The following is a 21,690-nucleotide window of genomic DNA, read 5'->3' as shown; positions in this document are numbered from 1 at the left end:
CCGCGGCATGTGGGATCTTCCCGGACCGGGGCACGAACCCGTGTCTCCTGCATCGGCAGGCGGATTCTCAACCACTGCGCCACCAGGGAAGCCCCTGTTCCTCTGATCTTTTAAGACCTGAGTTTGTGTGGCATCTGGTCCAGGAAGTCTGCCCTGACCCTGCAGTCTGGATCCGAGGCCCCGACAGTATGAATCAGTAGCTCTCCAGGCCTCTCTCCTTCTTCACAGAGCTCAGGGGTTAGGAACCACCCCTGGTCTGTGGACTCGGGAACAAGATGGTTTGCAGGGAATTGCCGGCAGGTGCTCTGGGGACTGTAGAGTCAGGTTGCCTGGGTTTTTATCTTGTTTCTTCCCCTTCCTTATCTAGGGAAGATTATTTATCCTTTCTCTGCTGTTAAGATGAGGATAATGATAATGCCAGTCACTCTAAGGACTTCTTGTGAGGATTAAATGTAGCCCTTTCTGCTCCAGAGCCTCCTATTCTGCTTATGTGTCTGTCTCCCCCTTCATCTTTTTACCTGTCTTTCCGGTGCATAGCACAGTGCTTGGCATGTGGCAGGCCTTCAGTGAACGTTCACTGAATGAATGTACCCCATAATCCTTAGATGTTCTTCTGGTTTCTGAGGACCCTCTGGAAACAGATCTAAAAGGATTACTGTCAGAAACACAGAAGTGATCTGGCTTGATGCATGAGCCCTTAGAACTCCTGTAGATGCCTGAGGGCTAGCCACAGCCCCAAATATGAGTGGGCTCTGGAAACAGGGCCGCCTGAGCTCTGTGTTCTCCCTGGTGTCCAGCCGTTCTCCGATGAAGAGTTCCACGGAGCTGTGTGACATGGCCAGTCTGTGACTTGTCCGGGGAGGGCTGAGAGAAGGTGCTGCTTTTAGAAGCATTCACCCCATGGCAGTGTTGAATGAGAGGAATCCAACAGAGCTCGCTACCTAGGAAAGCAGTGGGTGCCCCTCCTGGTGTGTCTTCTCTATCTTTACTCCTCTCCCTCACCTGCCTCCATTCTTTTTCTAGCTACTATGCTGTCCTGTACCCCATGGTGTACCCCATGAAGATCACAGGCAACCGAGCCGTGGTGGCGCTTGCCTACATCTGGCTTCACTCCCTCATCGGCTGCCTGCCACCTCTATTTGGTTGGTCGTCGGTGGAGTTTGACGAGTTCAAGTGGATGTGCGTGGCCGCGTGGCACCGGGAACCTAGCTATACCGCCTTCTGGCAGATCTGGTGTGCCCTGTTCCCCTTCCTGGTCATGCTGGTGTGCTATGGCTTCATCTTCCGCGTGGCCAGGGTCAAGGCACGCAAGGTGCACTGTGGCACCGTGGTCCTTGTGGAGGAGGACGCGCACAGGAACGGCAGGAAGAACTCCAGCACCTCCACCTCTTCCTCGGGCAGTAGGAAGAACGCCTTTCAGGGCGTGGTCTATTCGGCCAACCAGTGCAAAGCGCTCATCACCATCCTGGTGGTCATTGGTGCCTTCATGGTCACTTGGGGCCCCTACATGGTTGTGATCACCTCTGAGGCCCTCTGGGGGCAGAACTATGTCTCCCCAACCCTGGAGACCTGGGCCACTTGGCTGTCCTTTACCAGTGCCATCTGCCACCCCCTGATCTACGGACTCTGGAACAAGACGGTTCGCAAGGAGCTACTGGGCATGTGCTTTGGGGACCGGTATTACCGGGAACCGTTTGTGCAGCGGCAGAGGACTTCCAGGCTCTTCAGCATTTCCAACAGGATCACAGGTAACTTGGGGGCTTGTCAGGGAAGGGATGCCCACCCTCAGGCGGGTGTAGCCTGTGGTCCTGCAGGTGTTCGGGCAGGTTGATGGGCGAGGTCTCAGACTGACTGCCGCTTCCGGGCTTAAAACACAGGTTTCCTTTGGGGAAGGAACATCCCAGAGTGTCCACTGTGATTCCCAAGCAGATTTCCTGAGCTCGGCAGTTCAAGGCAGGGTACACCAGCGTTCAGAAATCCGTGTTCTGTGGCCACAGCCATGGCCCGCTGGCCTGCAGAGTATATTGATAGATCTATCTAGAGAAAAAAGAACCCAAGCATTGGACCAGGTTACCTTCACCTTTCAGTGTTCCTTGAAGGCAGGGTCCTCTTTAAAGCACTTCCTCCCCTCCTCAGCTGCTTCTCCTGAACATACTCCGTCTTGGGCCTTTCCTCACAGGTCAGTGGTTTCCTCGTATTGTTCCTAATAATTCAGGATGTGTTGATGGCGGACCTCCACTCTCTCATTGAAATGTCTCTATCTGGTACGTGTAAAGCTGCTCCTCCATCCGATAACTGATTTCAGAGCTAACAGTTTCTGGACATGATCCCATCCCCTTTGATGAGACCCAGAGGAATTACTCTAGTTGGGGATAGATTTTTTTTTTTTTAAACCTTTTTCTTTTGAGATCATTTTAGACTCAGTGAAGAGTTGGGAAAACAGTACAGAGAATACCCACCCACCCAGTTTCTCCTAGTGCTAACATCTTGCCTAACCGTAGCACAGCTATCAAACCTAAGACATTGCCAGGGTGCAGTGCTATTAACGACTACAGACTTGACTCAGATTTCACCCATTTTCCAATTGATGTCCTTTTTCTGTTCCAGGATCCAGTTCGGGATCCCCCGTTGTATTCAGTTGTCACATCTCCTTTGTCTTCTTCAGTCTTTGACAAGTCTTTTTTTTCCCTTGTCTTCCGTGACTTGACAACTTTTTGTAGAGTCCTGATCGGGGAATTTGTGGAAGGCTCCTCAATTTGCATGTAGCTCATGTGTTCTCAGGGTCACAATGAGGTAATACCTTTTTGGCAGGCAAGGCTGGGCGGGTGATGTGTTCTTCCTAATGAGCATGCCAGGGGCACATATGTCAGTAGGTCTTCTTTACTAGCTAGTTTTTACCCTGATCTCTCGGTTGATGTCTTATTTAGCTTGGGCTGCTACAACAAACTACCGTAGACTGCATGGCTTAAACCACAGACATTCATTTTTTCACAGTTTGGGAGGCTGGAAGTCTGAGGTCAGGGTGGCAACATGGTTGGGTTCTGGTGAAGACCCCCTTCCAGGCTGTCCTTTTGCTGTGTCCTCCCATGGCGGAGGGCTGGGGAGAGGGACAGGAGAGAGCAAGGTCTCCGGTCTCTTCTTATAAGCACTCCACCCTCATGACCTCTCTCTTCTAAACCTCAGTACCTTCCCAAGGACCCACCTCTGAATACCATCAGATTGAGGCCTAGGGCTTCAGTGTATGAATTTGGTGGAGAGTATTTTCAATCCCTACAGTTAAGGTGGCGTCTGCCAGGTTTCCCCGCTGTAAATTCACTGTTTTTTCCATTGTCATTAATAAGTACAACATAGGAGATATTTTGAGGTTCCCATTGTGTGTAGCACTGATGGATCTTGCCTCTGCAGTTATGACTGCTGTTTGAGGGAGACTGTCATCTGGACAGGCTGTCGGAAGAGACACTCTGAGGGCACTTACCAGATCATATTCAAGGAAAGCGCCGGTTCAGACTGCAGGTCTAGTCTCTTGCCAGATGACTTTGGACAACTCACGCTGCTCGAGATAATCTTTCCTCCTCAGAAAACAGGTCTTCCACCCACCCTCTCAAGAGAGTGGAAAGAAATAACAACTCTTAATTATCATGAATATTCAGTGGTAGTGACGATAGGAGTCTTTTCCATGTGGCAATTAAACAAACCAATGTCACTGATTTATCTCAGGGACTGATGGAGTGTTCCTTCTTGAGAAAGGAAGGAATTCTGGGACTTTTTGACCATAGGAGAAAAAAATCTTTCAGGACCCCAGTATTTTAATTCCTGAAGTGCCCACCCCCTGCCACTGGCAAGACCATGATGCCAAGTGTGACTTGTGAGCCAGGAGGAGTACATTCAGGGTTTGGCTTCATTTCACTGATTAACTCATTTGTTCAGGTTTTGTAAAATCACTTACCTTCTAGGCAAAAAATTAAAAAAAAATTAAATGTTTTCGATTCCAATGAAATTAAGAATGAGGAAGGGGAAAAAATGAGGAAGGAGAATGGAGGAGGAGAGGGTAGATAGAACAGAAAGAAACATCTGCTTTGGGGGCCAAGATTTTCCATGCAAGCCACTTGAGATTATCCTGGAGGAGTTTGTGAGGCTGTGAGAGCAGGCGGAAAACACCAGCTGTGGTTGGGTTGGCAAGTCCAAGGCAGTGGGCAGTCTCCTCACTGAGGGAAAGGTGGTCTTGTGGGCTGTGTTCGGGCTGAAGAGCATGTGGGATGATGGGTTCTGAGTCGCTGGCCTTCCCCTTGAATGGGAGCTGGGGGCATCCCTGCCGTCTCTTCCCGGGATGTCCTGACTTCGGGAGGTGCGCACATGCCAGGAATACCCACAGCCTTTCTAGTCCGGAGGGAGAACTCTGACCTCCACCTCGCATCCCTGGTAAGAAGGATGGTGAGATTTGTTCCAAAGCCAGCAAGAAAAGGCTCGGAGGCCCTGTCTCTGTTTTGTTCCTCTCCGTTTGCATAGGCTTCTGCAGAGTTTTCACCAGAGGATCCAGTACATGGAATTGTAAACTTTCCTGACAGTCCTTGTGAGCACAGGTGCAGTGAAGTGGCGTTCCGCAAACACCTGGAGCTTTCCTACTGACTCCGGGATGCCAGGAGCTTTACACAGGCAGTCATGTTTATTTCGTACATAGATTTCAGCCATAATCCATGGATTTCGGTTTCCTCATTCTATTAGCTCCAAACTGAAGAAGTGCAGCAGCTTAGGTTTTCCTTGGTGCCAGCTGTCACCAGGCCACCACAATACGTTCTGCTTGTGAGGTCTCATTAGCAGATTGCCATGGGGCTCCCCTAGGAATTGAGATCTCTGGCCTCCCTGGGGTTTGCCAGGCAGGGCCACTTCATGGTGGGTAGGTCAACCCTGGAGTGGACACTGATTCTAGAGCTGAAAGGTGAGCTAAATGCTTACGTTTGGCCTTGGGAGGCCAGACTACAAATCCACAGCTGACAGGTGGCTACGGGTGATCGGAGCAAAGAAGGGGCCTTCAGGAGAAAGCGCCACAGGCTTCTCCAGCAACTCTGCCACTTGCCCACCCAGTTGGGGTGGACAGCTCAGACGTCAGCCCAACCCGTGCTTCGAGGAAGGCCTGGGCATGGTGGGAGGGCAGCCTCTCCAAATGCTGCACTTGTGTGATGCTCGAAGCTCCTGGAACTGGGAATAGAGCCTTTCCAGCTATCTTCTGCAGAGAAGAACTCTGATTCCCATTTGCTCAGAGGAAATGCCCCACCTCAGGGCCCTTGTGAGGTCTGGGCTGGAGGGAAGGAAGGAGACCCTGGGGCCTTTGAAATTTCCTGCCTTGCTTTACCAAGTTCCCTTCCTGGTGCCACCTAGAGGTCTTCTGGTTACTTCAAAGTGACAGTGTCACCCCAGAATTGCACTCTCAAAGGCACTCATGGCTCTTCTGGCCACTCCAGGCTTCTGGTCTGATCCCTCGTGCCTATATGGTTTTGTGCCTTTTTCTTTCTTTCTTTAAAAAAAAAAAAAAAAAAAATTGTGAAAAAGGTTGGATTGGGCCCAGCCCAGTGGATGTGTGGTTGTTTCATGTGAAAAAACTCAGGGTAACTGAGTCAACTCTCCAGTGGTAAAATGCTGGATAAACACAGAATAGAGAGTTGCTGCCCGGCTGCCATTTCCACATCTCTTAGCCGAGCCGCACTGGTCTGGCTCCAAAGATTTCTCCCACTGGTAAAGACCAGGACTTGTGCCTGGCTTTCACTGCAGCCTCAGAGGTGGTGTCCAGAACCCACTGTGGCCTCAGCCATCCCAGCTGGCAGTGGATGTTCCCCCAGCGGCCCACCCCCTCCGCAAGCCGGGCTTCCCGCTGAGACATAGTCATATTCTGAGGCCAAGACCCTGGAGGCGGGTGATCATGTTTGGACTCTTCTCTGGCCCCAGACCTCCACACCAACCCGCCGGAGAGGGGAAGGGCTCCTTGCAAAAGTGCTCTCCCCACAGGTCATGACAGGGAGCTTCTGAGAGCAGCGTGCTCTGACTGCACGGGTTCAGCCCCCATCATTTCCTCCGTGGCTCTGAAGGAGAAAGGAGAGCATGTGTGTCATGTCGCTTTGTCCCTTCAGAAGAATTAGGATGAAGGTACAGGGTGGAGGTGTCTCCTGTCTGTAGGTTTGCTGGGGGCGGGGGGGAACGCTGGTGGTCCTCCGTGGCAGGTCCTTCGTGGCAGGTAGGTAGATCTTCCTCGTGAGATCAGAGGAGTTTGAGTTTTCTGTGCTTTTTTTTTTAGTTGCTAAGAGTGCCTTTTTTGTTAACCCCATGGTCTTTATGGCCTCCAGTTCTTTTGTTCATGGATTCATTATTTTCTCAGTTTTCTAAGGACACCCAATTAGAATTCTGTTTGTTTTCTTAAGCTCCCTGCATTGTCTCCTGAGACATCCTTTCTTCTCCCTTCTTTCCTTCCTCCCTTACTTTTTTTCCCATCTCTGCTGGTGCCTTTCCTTAAGTATCTGGTGATCTCCGCTGTCCCTCATGGGTAGTAAGAAGCCCTGGGCGGTGGTGGGACTGGGCCGTCTCACGGGGCGCCCAGCTCTTGGGATCTGCGGGGCTTTTCTCTCCGGCTGGCTGGATCTCCCTGGGGACGGGGTCTCTGGTCTCCTGCCCAGGTTAGGTGAGGCAGTGGGGCGGGGCTCCCACTGGTAACTATGTAGCCTCTCATTGTTCCCTAGGTTTTTGCCATGTTGCCATGTGCCTGGTGTCACTAAGGCCACAGCCCCCCAGTTCACTCTGTCCACTCTCCTGCCAACACGGGGAGCAGGAAGGAGCCTGGACCCGGAACTGGGAACAGCAGTGGAGGGGACCCACTGCTTCCTGTAGAGACTTTCCATCAAGCCCCACCTGCCTGCAGAGACTCCGGGCCTCCAGTTCCTGAGCTTCTGGGGCCCTCCTTCCAGGCCTCCCCCTCTGCCAGCCTCAGTCAGCTCTTTCCTGGGCTAGTTTCACTGCCCACTTGCCACCTTCCAGCTTACAAACATCCTGTTCATTTGGGGGTTTCGGCCTCTTCAAAAAACATCCCTTCTGGTATTCAGGTAGGATCTCGGGAGTTCAACACGCACCCGTGTTGAACTGGAAGATCTTCTCCCAGGACTGTTCACCTCGTTTTTCTCTCCCACCTGCCTCGTTGGCGTTTGACGTTTTTCACGAGTGCTTCCCCTCTGGGGGGGACCCAGTGAATCCTGTCACAGACTCCCCGGGATAGGAACAAGGGGCGAAGTGAAGGAAGGGCAGCCAAGAGCTTCGTGTCCTCAGTGCGTGGAGAGCACGCTTTGCAAGGAGGACAGGGCGGACGGGAGCGGGGGCGAGGCCCCTGGGGACTGGGCGGGCCGCGGGTTGTGCAGTCGGTGCCGACCTTGCCTTGCAGACCTGGGCCTCTCCCCACACCTCACGGCACTCATGGCAGGCGGGCAGCCCCTGGGGAACAGCAGCAGCACGGGGGACACCGGCTTCAGCTGCTCTCAGGACTCAGGTAAGCCCCTCACCTGTCGCGTTTCCCCAGTGCCTGCCGGGTGGGGGCCAGTGGGGAGAGGGAGATGTCTCCCAGGGTGTGGACGGGCGAGACTCAAGGGTCTGGGTCTCCAGTCACGGCTCTTCGGCATCTCTGTGCCCCCGTTTCCTCCTCTCTACGGTGGGGGATCTCGGCTCCTGTTCTCCCCGCCATGCAGGGTTGTTGTGAGATTCAAATTAAGTGCAAGCCTTTGGAAAGTTAAAATGCTAAATGATTGTCAGTTGTTACTCGAATTATCATAACCATCGTCCGGTGCAGGCTCCAGAGTCAACCTGCCTGGTTTTCAGTCTCGAATTGACTTTTAAGAGCTGTGTTATCTCACACAAGCTGCTCAGTCTCTTGCTAAACCTTCGAGTTTCTCCATTTGTGAGCTGGGGCAGCTGTCCCTCTATCAAGGGCAGTTTCGACCAGGTCGGATACCTTGTCACCATCATGAGATGCCCTGCGACCTGCCTATGGGGAAGTTGGTCTCCCCAGAGAAACACGTCTCCACCAGCATTCTCCAGACCCTCCCTGTAGCTGCTGCCCAGGGGATGGCGCAGGCCCAGGACTCCTCCCCCCAGCGGCAGGCTCTGTGATGCCAGAGTCTGCTGCTGGCTGCTCTGGAGACCCAAATGCCACACCCCGTGCTTGCCAGCTCATGACCGGATGAGAGGCTCGCGGGCGGAGGCCGTCGGTGTCCCTACGTCGGTCATTCATGGAGCTGACGAAGCACCCCGTCCCGGGGCTGCCGTCTGTCCATGTTCTGGGCGTGAAGGGAGGGTGCTAAATCCTGGACCTCGACGGCAGGCTGTCTGTGGGCATTTCCCTCCCTGCCCCTCCATCTCCCCTCCCGGGACCTTTGGAAAACTCCTCTCCGCCCTGACCTGTGTTTCTTGGCCTGAGCCTGTGTCACGGAATTCTGGGGGGACAGGCCGTGGGCAGGGACCCAGACCAGGCCTCCTGTCGTGGAGCATTTCCCCGCAGGCAGAACATTCCCTGAGGATGTTCTCCCACTGGCAGCCCGGAGGATAGAACCACTGGTAACACCCTCCCTTGTAGGCCCGAGCCCCTCCTGTGACTTGAAGGACAGGAGGGTCTCTGTCTCTCCTCAGGCTCTCTCCCTCTTCTCAGACAACCAGCCGGAATCCAGAGGCAGAGTGACATGCATTCATTTAACAGATATTTACTTGCCAAGCCCTTGCTTTGAGCAGGCACTGTGCTAGGTTCTGGAGACGTAGTGGTAAACTGCCCTCATTGGGGCTTTCCGTCTAGCGGGAAAGATGGCCATCCCATGTGCTTTAAATGGGTGAATTGTGTGGGATGCGAATTATACCTCAATAATTCTGCTTTTTGTTTTTGTTTCTGTTTTTTTTTTGCGGTATGCGGGCCTCTCACTGTTGTGGCCTCTCCCGTTGCGGAGCACAGGCTCCGGACACGCAGGCCTAGCGGCCATGGCTCACGGGCTTAGTTGCTCCGCGGCATGTGGGATCTTCCCGGACCGGGGCACGAACCCGTGTCTCCTGCATCGGCAGGCGGATTCTCAACCACTGCGCCACCAGGGAAGCCCAATAATTCTGCTTTTAATAAGGGTTATAAGGGTGATGAGAGCTATGGAAGGGGAAGCCAAGTGCCATGAGGACACGTAACGGAGTTGTATGTGCCCCCTGTTGCGGAGAACTTGTCGGGGGGGAGGAGGGCGGTGTTAGAAAAGCTTCTCTGAGAAAGTGATGTTAAAACCTCAAGAGTGAATAGGAGGTGACCAGGCAAAGAGGAGTAAGGGGACAGTGTCGTAGGCCAGCGGTCCCCAACCTTTTGGGCACCAGGGACCGGTTTCGCGGAAGACAATTTTTCCCCGGACGGGGGAGGGCGTGGTTCAGGCAGTGATGCCAGCGACGGGGGAGCCGCAGGTGAAGCTTTGCTCGCGCGCCCGCCGCTCACCTCCTGCTGCCCGGCCCGGTTCCTAACAGGCCGCAGCCCGGTACCGATCTGCTGCCCGGGGGTTGGGGACCCCTGTTGTAGGCAGAAGAAAGAACATGGGCTTTGGGGGTCACACAGACCGGAGTGTGAGCTTCAGCCCCGCTGTTTATTCGCCGTGTCCTCACAAGTGACGACTTCCATTGATGAGGCACCTGTTGTGCGCCAGGCAATGTGTCACATCTTCACACGTCTCCACTCAAAGTCCTCCCAACAACTCCATGAGGTGGAGAGAACTCCGATCCCCGTTTTTTTGTAGACATGGAAGGATGCTGAGGGACTAAACATGCTGCCTGTGATCCCAGATCTGTCCGATTTGGGAAGCTGTGTGCTTGACCACCATGTGGAAGCCCGCTAGAGGAACACGCCTTTTCAGGTTGTTCTGCAAAACCATGTGAGGAGCTCCCAGCTCCCCTTTCTTCCTAATTTCCTGAGCACCGAGGCCTTGAAGGACTGAGAGCTGGAGGCTAAGACAGAACAAGACTGGTCCCGGGGGTGTGGGGTCCGGGTCCTTCTCAGCCCTCCTGCCCTTCCCCACCCTGGAGCCCCCCCGCCCCGCCCCGGCCTGTCCGCCTGCCCAGCTCCCTCTCATAGGACTTCCTTCCTTTCTGCCTTTTCCCCACTTTGGGGGGGTCATATTTCTCAATCCCTTTTTGGCCCCCGAAGAAGTTTACATGTTCGGGTTTGAAATGTTTATTCACAGCATACTTTAACTAGAATGATAGAAGTTCAAACCGTAAGAAGAATCACTCTGAACACAAAGCCCCTTTAACAGGGCCCCCTCCTCCGCTCCGCCGGACTTCCCTTCCCCATTCCAGGGCTGGCAGACTCATCACTGCGAGTCCGCTCGCTGCGGCAGGTAACCCGTCCACCTGGATGACGCTGCTGGATTTTGGGTGTGTCTGAAGCAGCCCCAGTGGCTGGCTGCAAACTCCCTGAAATGGGACCAGAGACAGCGTGTGTCCAGGGCAGATGCTGCAGGGCACCTGGTTGCAGCTGATTGTGGGTTTGAATAAATGAAAGGGGAGAGAGGGATGCAAGGGGTGTGAGCGAGGGCGAGAAAGGTGGCGAGAAAGACTTGGTTGTTGCCTGCTGTAGGCGCACAATCTGCCCTTGGTTTTAGGAACGGATGTCATGCTGCTCGAAGACTTCACGTCTGATGACATCCCTCCCTCCCACACTTGCCCACCCAAGAGGAGGAGCTCAGTGACGTTCGAAGATGAAGTGGAACAAATCAAAGGTTGGTTTCTGTGACTGATGGCTTCAGGGAAACAGGGGAAAGGAGAGCTCCTTGGCGCAGCCTGCTCCCGTCCCCAGCACACCAGGGCTCCCACCTTTTTTTTGCCCAGCCCCATGTCACTCCTGACCCTGCCAGTCTCACTTGAGTCCTTAGGCTTCCAACTCTTGGAGCAAGCAGCATCTAAGGCTGGGCAAGCAGTAGCCTACGTAGACAGACACACAGACACACACACACACACACACACACACACACACACACTTCCCACCTCCTCCCTCAGGAAGTTGCCCGACTGGATACAACAGTTTCTGAGCCCTTCATAGTTTCTTTCCTTTGTGGATGATGTGTGCTTATGAATCTGAACCTGCCCTCTTTGAGCCTCAGCTTCCTCATGTGCAAAATGGAAGTCATCGCCCAATGAGTGCGCCGACTTCACCGGAGGCAGAGGCCGCCGTCTTGATTGGCCTGTTGCCTCTGAAGCTGATGGGGGCGCTGGGGTCGTGTGAGAGAAATGAGTTCTGCTATGATCCAGTCCCTGCGTTTTTCTGCTCCAGTTGTTCTGAATTCAACCCTCAGCACTCTTGGTGCCTCTGGAACTTGGGGTCTAGTTTCCCATCCAGATAGGCTGATTAGAAGAGGGACAAAGGAGCCATCCAGGCTGCCCACAGATGGAAAAATGTCTTTTCTTCTGAATCCCACCCAGTGGTGAGGACAGGCACTGACACGGCCGGATGTGGATGTGGTGGAAGAGTCCGGGGACTTTAAGATATAAATTCTTCAGAAATGCTGAGTACTAAAGTGAATATGGGCCGGGTCAGAGTTTTAGGTTCATCATTTGTCCTATCTCTTCTACCACCCCCTCCCTGATTCCAGATGAATGGGGGGGGCGTGGTCATGACGTCAAGGAGGCAGATATCAACTCGTCTGCTTTACAGGCAAAGTGGATTCAAGAACAGAGCTTGGATTAGCACCTTCATGGGCTTTATAATATGTTACTCCCGTGTTAAAAAAAATGGATTGAAGCCCTCCGCAATCCACCCAGCCCGCATAGGGCCAAGCCTGCCCCATCCAGCCTACATGTTGGGGGATGGCAGTTCCAAAGGTGCCTTCTCTGCACAGGGGAGGGCAGGGAGCAGGCACGTGTGTAAGACCATATCAGTCCTCCCGGGAGTGAGTGGCAGGGCAGAGGTCCTCCCCTCTTTCCCTCCTGCAGCGTGGGGTGGAAGTTGCCTACTCCAGACAACGTGAGGTCTAGGGAATCCGTCGTTCCTCCCAAAATGTCAGGAGAGAAACAGGCAGTGAGGTTAATAGTCATAAGGCCATGGATGTGAAATTGAAGGGCCCCTCCCTCCCTCCCTCCAGTGCACTTTAGGTGTCAGGAGTCCTAATCCTGGGGGAAGGGGCACCCGAACCTTTAACATCCTTCCAGTCCTGAGGTTCTCGATGGCTTTGGGGAATCTCTGAGTGAGGGTGGAGAGGACGGAGACCACATGCAGGTGTGTGGAAGTTTAGAGCCGACCAGAGAACTCTTTCAAAGATGTAAAAATTTGAACGTCCTTAATAGAAAGTATTTATCAAGCCTTTTCTATGAGCCAGACCTTGGCTAAAGCACCTTAGGAAGAGCCGTCTAATTATCATGGGAACCCGATGACGTAAGGGATGTGCCATGATCTTCTCTTTACAGATGAGGTAACTGACATTAGATTAACTTACTTCTAAGATTTCCCAGATAGTAAGTAGGGGAGTCAAGGATTGTCACCTTACGGACTGTTACTCCAGAACCCACACCCTTAACCTCAGTTTGCTTCCCCTCCCAGGGGCAGTGAAGCAAGAGCAGGCCTATCCCGGGACAGCCATGGTCCTGGTCCCTCGCTAATAACCTTTTTCTGCCTTCTCTCTCAGAAGCTGCCAAGAACCCTATTCTTCACGTGAAAGCCGAAGTGCACAAGTCCTTGGACAGTTACGCAGCCAGCTTGGCCAAAGCCATAGAGGCTGAAGCCAAAGTCAACTTATTTGGGGAGGAGGCTTTGCCTGGGGTCTTGCTTGCAGCACGGACCGTCCCCGGGGTTGGCTTTGGGAGCCACCGAGGCAGCAGAACTCTTGCGAGTCAGAGGCTGCAGCTGCAGAGCATCGAAGAGGGGAACGTTCTAGCTGCGGAGCAGACGTGAGGGTGGATGCCCGTTACCATCTGTGCCGGGGCCCGGGAGCAACGCTGGGGTGCAGCCATCAGAAAAAACACTGAAAACAATGTCCGTAAGTGACTACCGTGTCTCTGTGAGACCACACGTGGGCTTCCTTGAGGTCCCAGCGATGGGACCAGAGGCATCTAGAGCACGAAACAAAGCCGACGGAGGTGTGGCTGAGACTTTGTGGGAGGTGGGCCGTAGAGGGGAACTAGAGAGCACGGCTTAGAAGGCAACCGCAGCGTGGGTCACTTCCTCCTCTGCACAAGCTGTGCCCTGGGGGTCCAGCCACACACTGTCCCAGAGGCCTCAGGAGGCAAGCCCTTCCTAGTGCCCTTTGGAGGATGGCGCTTCTTCTGCGTGGTTGATGTGGACCCTGCGGGGCCGTCAGTTTTACACTAAATGGTCCCCAGAGGAGAGCCCAGGAGCCTTGCTCCCCAGATCCAGGTGCTGCGCCCTGGGGTCCTGGTTATGACCTCACCTCTGGTGGCGCCACCTGCTGGTGCTAGTAGGGACAGCTTACGGGCCGCTGGGCCCGACGCAACAGGCCTGGGGCTGCTGTGGCTGAGGACGGGGCCGCCTCCCTAGTGACTGAGTCTTTGCTATTTCATAAGAAGGGAGAAACCACTGTAAAAGACACAGGAGGAAGGAGCAGATACCAGATGTTTCATTTCTAGAATTAAAAAAAAAAACCCAAAAACATCCGTTTGGTTAGGATAAAACCATGATCTTACTGAGCCTGAACGGGCCACGGGGCCAAGCGCTGCTGGGAACTAGAGATACTGTTATCGTTGGAGGGAATCCCCTTCGCATAGGAAAACCTCATGGAATAGATTCTGCTTGTGATGTTTGATGGACTGTTTCGATTAGCTGGCCTCCAGGGAACACTCCCGTAGGCAGCAGCTACTGTTGCCCCGCCCTGAGCAGTGTAAGACAAGACAGACTTGAACAAACGCTGGACCTGGCGTCAGCAACCTGTGTGCCGGCCCGGCTCTGCTGTACCTTCCTCATGTCACTGGGACTCCGTGTCACCTCTAGGCCATCTGGAAAATAAGATAAGGGAGTGAGGAGTTGGATTGAATGGTAGCCAGGATAATTTCTAACTCTGATCTTTGATGTTCTCTGAATTTGTAAGTTCGAAAAAAAAAAAAAAAAAAGAAGTGACCCATGGACCAACATTTGCACAGCTTTTGAGTGTGGCTTCTAATGGGCATGTGAAGCACCGCAAGCCCGGGTACATGGCCTGATCCGATGTGTCTAGAGCACAGTTCTGACAGGATGCCAGCCGGCAAGACACATAAATGGGGGCAGAGGGCACCTCCTCAGAGGCGGAAGTGGGCCACGTATTGTGACTTGTATGTTAGATCTCTCTCCCTTGGAGTTGGGATGGCAGTGGAATGTGTGGGCTTAGAGCGGGGGCTGTGGTGACTTGAACCACCTGTGCCTGCCCTTCAGCTTGGGTGATTAGGTCAGCCAAGTGCAGGCCTTTCCCCGCCTTGAGAATTCCTGGTGGTCAGCGGAGGGTAGATTCTGAGATTTACCTGCGTCTGCTATGAGGCAGCCATCCCACAAAGGGAATCACTTTTGTGGCGTTCCATTGGGGTCTAGCTAGCTCTCAGTGAGGCAGTGTCTCTTTGCTGTGTGACAGAGACCCAGTGGTTGGCTGGTCCCCTGGTCTGCAATTTACAGAAGACTTCCTGAGGCCTGGGGGCTGCTGCTACCTTCACGGGGAGCAAACACATCAGCACCTCCTGTGGGTCGGCTGGGTGCCAGCCACTGGTCCGCATTCTGGACGGGAGTGGGAAGGGGCAGAAGATGGTTTCAGGCTTGGGTTCTGCTGATGAGATGTGCAGATCAGTCAGACTCTGCTCTCACTACTGGCTGGCATTCCTAAACCTGAGGGCATTTTATGTTCTCTGCATGTATTTTTTCCTAGCACTTGTCCTTGTCTAGTTTCTAAAGGGACCATACTCCTGAGTGTCTAGTAGGCACCAAGGTGGAACAGGGCAGGGACCTTTACCTCTAGGTTGGAATGCCTAGGATGCCACCCGTCCCCCACCCCTTAGGGCATTTTGAGTGCCGCAAAGTGACTTGCAACCCATGGGCTGGAGAGTGCTTCCCCTGGACCGTACTTAGCTGGGCTCTAGGGAGAGAGTCCTGAGACACCCCCTACCCCCACCCCAAGTCCTCACTGGCTGATCCCAGACTAGCTCAGATACACTAGGATTTAATCTAAACCAATCTAGCAGTACTGCACTTCCTGAAAGCATTCTGTGCGTTTCCTCTTTTCTACTGAGATCCATTTATTTATTCATCTACCAGACACTACACATCCAGCGTGTGCAAGGCACCAAGCTAGGCTCTGTGAGTAGTCACACTAAAGCGTTTTCACTCTAATATAGGGAGAGACCTGGGAGAGACTGAGGCTAATAAATTGCAAAGTCAATTAATGATTATAGAAAGAACTGTGGGCTCCAGAGGGAGGTGAATATTTCCAATTGGAAGGAGTTAGGGGTAGCAACATGTAGGAGGTGACCGTTTGAGCCAAGCCTTGGAGGATGTCTGGCAGGTGGAACCCTATTTTGCATATTCATAAATTCAGATTTTCCTTGATTCAGCCTGAGAGAAAGGAGAGCAAAAGGAGGTGGATGGGGGAGAGGGCGAGGACATAATCCCCACACATGCTGAGGTTTCTGAGAGCATTTTTGAGGACCTCTGTCCTTAGTGCTGAAGGTCAGAACCCCAACTTCCCCCGCTGAACCCCAGGCCCGTTAGCTTTATTCTGCTGTGCAGTGTTAGCAGCCTGAGGCCTTCCTGAGGGGGCCACGTGGACAGTGGCAGGTGGGACACCTGGCCACTTGTTCACATAAAAACCTCAGCCCTGCATCTTCTGGTTTTGACAGGACCACGTTTAGGACTGTTGCCCATCTCTGCTTCTTTCATAGAGATTGCCACTTGACCAGGTCCCCCCCCCAGTGCTATACCCCAGATACCAGGTTTGGGGTCTAGTGTGACCCAGAAGGCACTGGAGTCCCACACCACCGAGCACACAGTTCAACCCCTAGCCTTTTCCCAGGCTAGACGCACCAAGACAGGAGTTCAGGGCCTTCGACACTAGGTGGCAGCAGTGTGGCTGTGATGTCGCTGGCAGTTCCCCACCGGGAAGAGCTAAGGATAAAGCTGAAAGCTTGTTTGCTTCTGTCTTAGAGCACTTACTCTGAGCTCCTGGTCTCCACTGCAGTCCTCGGCCTTTAAAGGACCACCCAGCTAGCTTGCTTACAAGTGTGACCCCCTTCGGGGTTGCAGGTGCTGCCAGTGCTCAGCTGTGTGATCTTAAGCAAATCAGTGGTGTAGAAACGGGGTTGAGGAATGTAAGACAAGGGCCATCTGGTGCTAATGTTTTTTGATTCTCATTTAAGGAGCTGCCGTGTAGTCTCTGAGTGAACGGGCGAGACTAACTCAAGTGTTGGCGATAGGCCAAGGTAGTTTGGGGTGGACAGGAGAGGGAGGAAAAGCGCTTTGATACAGTGAGAGACTTTACTGGCCCGTTCAGATTTAACTAGATGAGCATTTTGTCTATCCTGATAGTGGGTCCCTGAAATACTTGCAGATTAGAGACAGGTCTATGGATGGACCACAGGATATACTCACGACAAGGGTTCAGCCTTGAGCCCCAGCCATCTCCCGTCTGGAAGGAACTGTGGAGGTGATGAGGCTACAAAAGGATGAGGCGGGGAACTAGCCCATAATGAGTGCCTACTGTGTGCCTGACCTGTTAAGACGTTGGAGTGCCTGTCATGTGCTAGGCATGAGTTGGGCACTTCCAAATGCTTTATCTCACTGCAAATACGATATAGTGGGGATAGTGCAGGCTTTGGTAGGGGACGTTCTGGGTTCGGATCCCACACTGCCGCTTGTCAGTAAGGTGTCCTTGGGCTAATTACTCAATCTTTCTGTATTGCAGTTTCCTCATCTATAAAATGAACTTAGTATTCTGTTTCTATGTGGGGACACGGCATCCAGGGGGGCCTCTGATTATGTGGATTAGAGCATCCAGCACAGTACCTGGGGCATAGCTGATGCTGAACCACTGCTATTTCTTCTCCACTCTGCAGGTGGGTGTATTATTCTTGTTTTACAGGGCTCTCTGTGACAAGAAGTGAGAATCTTAAAAAGATAACCGTTATCCTAGACAAGAGATGTTGAAGGTTGTTGCCGTAGGAATCGTCACGTCTGCTGTACAGCATGAAGGGATGTGGTGAGAAAGGAGAAGACGATAGAGAGGAGGGGGTAAAGGCTAAGTAGCACTTGGGGTTCAGGAGATCTGAAGGAGCGAAACTTGAGCTTTTCTCTTAATGGCTATCGGAGGTGGCAGAGCCCCAGGCTGGTGTGGCATCTGGACTCAAAACACAAGCTCAGCTTTGAGCTCCCTTACAGCCCAGAAGGGATGCTCTCCCTGAGATGTGACCTGGAGTCTCAGGGCAGCCCCATCCTGCAGTGACAGTGACTGCTTGGCCTTGGCTTTTGGGTTCAGACTCTCTGACTCTCCGAGCCCCTGAGGGAAGAGGCAGCGCAGGGGCAGGAGTCCATGCTGCCACCCGCAGCGTACACAGAACCCCCGGTGAATCCCGTGGGAGAGTGACGGGAAATCACATTTTTCACCCTGGAGCAAAGGAAAACGGCTGTGAGCACAGTCGTATGTGACAAGAGGGGGCAGAGCCGGACCGTCCTTCTGGGTTGGGGAGGGGCACACACAGAATCCAAGGAGGCCTAGGGAGGTGAAGGGAATTGTCCAAGGTCTCAAAGGGGATTAAGCCAGGGTTGGGGCTGAAACGCCAGGTCTTGGCCATGTGACTGAGAGGAGGAAAGAGCCAGCTTTGCAGCTCGAGGAGGATGAGGGATAGTTAACAGTCATCATTATTAGGAGGTCAGTAGGGCTTTACTGGGTAGGTAGGACTATTGTAAACCAAGGAGTTTGGGAGACTGGAATATCTGCTTGCCAGATCTATGTATAAAAAACTTCAGGCCTGGGGGCTTCCCTGGTGGTGCAGTGGTTGCAAGTCCGCCTGCCGATGCAGGGGACGCGGGTTCGTGCCCCGGTCCGGGAAGATCCCACATGCCGCGGAGCGGCTGGGCCCGTGAGCCATGGCCGCTGAGCCTGTGCGACCGGAGCCTGTGCTCCACAACGGGAGAGGCCACAGCAGTGAGAGGCCCGCGTACCGCAAAAAAAAAAAAAAAAAAAAAAACTTCAGGCCTAATGTGATTGGATTCACTGGAAAGAATTCAAAGCACAAACTCAAATCTGCATAAGATTACCAGGAGCACAGTTCTGCTGTTATTTTTAGGAAAACAGAGTGTGCAAAGCTGTGTTCATTTCCCTCAGAAAGGATTTTCCTGAGCAGTATTAACAGCTTAAGAATTAAAAGCCTCTTCTGTTTTTCCTTTTGACACCACCATTTTGAAGTACCACTAATCACTGGTGAGTCTGACCCTCCCAAAGGAAAAGACAGTCCTATAGGGAGGATCACAGACCCGGGCAGGCGGCGCCACACTGAGAGTGCAGGGGAAAGAGCCTGTGTGGCTGGAAATAGGTCTGTCAGTCAGTGATGTGGACATGCTTAAGGGACAGAGCCCTATGCTGTGTTCTGATAATGGACCCCTGGATGCAAAGGTGGTTAAAAACCAACCTTCAAGATAAAGACAAGCTGATCCTAAAATATAGTTCACTTGAAGTTTTTGGATGCTTATTTTTAAGATTAAAAAATGCTTAGGATTATTATAAACCAATATTTATCAGAAAGTAAAAGTATACTTAGAATAGTTTTACCTGATTAAGTATCTGGTTTTTGGTCTGTGTATAGCTGTGCAAATTGTGAACTTGTGCTTGAGCTTGTGGACTGTGGACTTTTTTGGGTGTCTCCCCCTTTACCCCCACCCCTGTTTTCCACAAACATGTCTCTGTCTCCAGCCTCCCTTCCCATGGGCTAAAAAGAGGAAGGAGACTGAGCAGGAAGGGGCCAACTGTTGTTGCACAATCCATACCACAGTCACCTGGGTACATCCACCCATGTGTTTATAAATTCCCGCAAGACAATTCGCTTCATGGGATATTGTTAAGTGGCCTGGAAGTGACCAAGAAAGAGACAGCAAACAAACAAACACTGTTAACCCAGAGTTCTAAAGGAGGGTTAATGAATAGCAGTGCTGTCTCTCGATATGTCCGTCCCATAACCAAAGTCAAAGGGCGGGTGGTAGATTATCGGAGACTTGGAACAGCCTCAAGCCACAGAGCCCACCACCTCTGTCTGACCCTACACCTGCCACCACTAACGCCGCATTCCTTTTCTAAGTGGGTAAGTGATCCCAGGGGTCCAGTGTCTCCCCTGCAACAAACACCAGATCATGGAAGCAGCCAGGACTCATGAACTCTGCCTCTGTAGAATGTCTTCTCTCCTAGCTGCCTCCCTGACTGCTTGTCTGGCCTGCCCTGCTCCTTTGTAACATACAACACCAAAACTACAGAATCGCTAAAAGTAGGGGGCCTGATTCCTTGGACACATACCACTTTGTAATGGCAGATCGCCTAACTATTTGGGTACCAGAAACTGAAACCTGGCACTTTTTGGAAATCACGCATTTGCCCTGTTTGGCTAAACTTCTAACGAACTCCTTTCTTTCCCTTTGACCGTTTAGCATATTCCTAATATGGAGACATATGCGCCCTGCCCAGGCTAAGAGCTAGATGTTGAAGTCCAGCTGAAGTTACCGAGCCAACTAGTGTTATTTTTCCTCTCTCCAGAAAGCCAGTCTGTCTTCTCTCAGCAGCAGGTGTCCTTGGGCTTGCAGCCGTCTTCCGGGGAGGAGGCATCCCTGGTCTCCACACGGGAGAGGGACGCTTTGCCTGTGAGTCTGTCCGTGGCCCAACGAAGGCGAGCGGCATGACAGTTGAGGAGACGCGGGAGAGAGGGTGGCTCGGGGCTAGGTCTGCAGGAGCAGCTTCAAGTCATAGCCTGTACGACACAGACCTGGGTGTAGATGGCGTAAGTCGAGTGAAGTGGACACCAGAGAGCAGGAAGACCAGGGATAAGAAGACTGGATGGTCAGCACTTTCAGTGGAAATCTAGAGGTTGGAGAAAGGAAGGCCAGAAGCCAGAGCTCTCAGAACTGGCTTGTGCTAATATGGTGTGTGAGTACCCACGATGCTCTGGGATTGCTCACAGCCTAACCCCTGTACTAAGGTAATGAGGGACCACTAGTCATGAGAGATGATGCTTGGGGATGGAGATGAAGTGCTTTGGAAAGAGAAATGAAAAAAAGCTCTTCTATGTGATTCTGTCACATGGAAGTTCAAAACAGAAAAGGTTATTTAATCTAAAAAGAACAGAGAAAGACAATCTTATGTTACAAGAAAAGATTTGGAAAGTGTGGGTCAAGGTATCAAGGCATTAAATAGTCAAAGTCAGGATATCTTAAAACAACCAACTTCTTTAATTAGAAAGCAACAAACATGCAAATGGCAAGTGTAGAAATTTATTTGAACCAACATTTTCACCATAATGAAAATTACTCTTCAACAATGATCCAAGCTCCCACATTTGAAGGGTAGGGAAAATATTGCACTTTGCATTTTCTAGCACTCCTCATACATGGCAAAAAGTTTTTAAAACATTTCGCTAGTTTTGTTTTACACACACTCCCAAATTCATGCACACAATCATTCCAAACCAATGTTAGGTTATCCCCTGGAAAGGGAAAAACTCCAAAAAACCACAACCTTAAAATTGCACTAAAGCTCTGTAAAGGAAAAATAGAAATGTCGTATACAAATTTCAGAACACCTAAGTGCTTGCCAGTAAGAGCTGGTTACTCCTCATCCTCATTTTCATTCTCCTGACCGGAGCCTTCTGATCTGTCACTCTCCAGCCGGTCTGGAAAACACAGATATGAGACAAAAAGAAATACCTTTACTATTACAATTAAAATAATTTTCAATGCTTTTTATTAAAATGTATATAATTCAGAACATAATGTAAAAATCAGTTCACAGCTGTGCGTAGAAAAGTTATTTTTGCCTCTAGAGACAAAGAGTAAAGGAAACACAGCACTCTCAACTTTGAATATTCATGTAATTCCAAAGATATAAAAAGGACAAAGAAAAAACCCTAAAGATCTTGATCTACTGTGGTCTACTGCAATGATTTCAAACTGTGTTCCTGGGAGTCTGGGAGCCCTAGGAGGTGTATCAGGCGTCGCCAAGGGGAGTGAGAGGCAAGCTGTGCGAGAGAATTTGGTGATCGTTCTTGAGGATCTGTGTTATTTGTTTATGAAAATATTTCTTAAATATCTGCTATGTTCCAGGATACAGTGGTGACCAAAACAGTCACAGTCTCTGTCCTCAAGGAGCTTATCTAGACTGAACACTCAAGGGAGTGTACAATTACAACCCGGAGAGTGAGCACGGCATGTCCTCTCAAGTTCCATGATTTACACTTGCTGTTCCTCTGCTTGGGACACCTTCACCCAGTTCTTCAGCTATAATGGTTCTGCTTACTCATCTCGATACAACTATTATTCCCTGTGTGAAACTTTCCCCAGACTTTTTCAAATACCCAACCTGTAGAATTATGAACTCCTTCCTTCACATTCCAGAATATTTTATATGTATCTATAATAATTACAGTAATAGTTTGTTTGCCTATCTTCTTACATACTAGACTATGAGCTTCTGGGAGGGTGGCAGTTATTTCTTTTAT

At 51.6% G+C, this 21,690-nt stretch overlaps 2 protein-coding genes across 25 annotated transcripts in view; one reads left to right on the top strand and one right to left on the bottom strand.

The window, feature by feature from the left end:
• The window catches only part of GPR161 (G protein-coupled receptor 161), a 62,927-nt gene extending 41,849 nt beyond the window's left edge, over positions 1-21,078 (top strand). For 5 of the 7 annotated variants that reach the window (XM_059073375.2, XM_059073382.2, XM_067030274.1 and 2 more), the window contains 4 exons: positions 1,024-1,748; positions 7,418-7,522; positions 10,641-10,757; positions 12,657-14,111. In XM_059073375.2, coding sequence (XP_058929358.1) covers positions 1,024-1,748; positions 7,418-7,522; positions 10,641-10,757; positions 12,657-12,922 — 1,213 coding nt within the window. In that variant the 3' untranslated portion in view covers positions 12,923-14,111. Of the gene's footprint in view, positions 1-1,023; positions 1,749-7,417; positions 7,523-10,640; positions 10,758-12,656; positions 14,112-16,901; positions 18,161-19,630 lie in introns of those variants that run through there. The other 2 variants (XR_010839888.1, XR_010839887.1) reach the window with 2 other exon arrangements.
• DCAF6 (DDB1 and CUL4 associated factor 6) overlaps positions 20,403-21,690 on the bottom strand; it is a 168,918-nt gene continuing 167,630 nt past the window's right edge. For all 18 annotated transcript variants that reach the window (XM_067030148.1, XM_067030157.1, XM_059073311.2 and 15 more), the window contains one exon: positions 20,403-20,865. In XM_067030148.1, coding sequence (XP_066886249.1) covers positions 20,801-20,865 — 65 coding nt within the window. In that variant the 3' untranslated portion in view covers positions 20,403-20,800. The remainder of the gene's footprint in view (positions 20,866-21,690) is intronic.

Source organism: Kogia breviceps, chromosome 1 (genome assembly GCF_026419965.1).
Source record: "Kogia breviceps isolate mKogBre1 chromosome 1, mKogBre1 haplotype 1, whole genome shotgun sequence".
NCBI lineage: Eukaryota > Metazoa > Chordata > Mammalia > Artiodactyla > Physeteridae > Kogia > Kogia breviceps.
The sequence above is the reverse complement of the archived record's forward strand: the minus strand, read 5'-3'. Positions and strand labels throughout refer to the sequence as shown.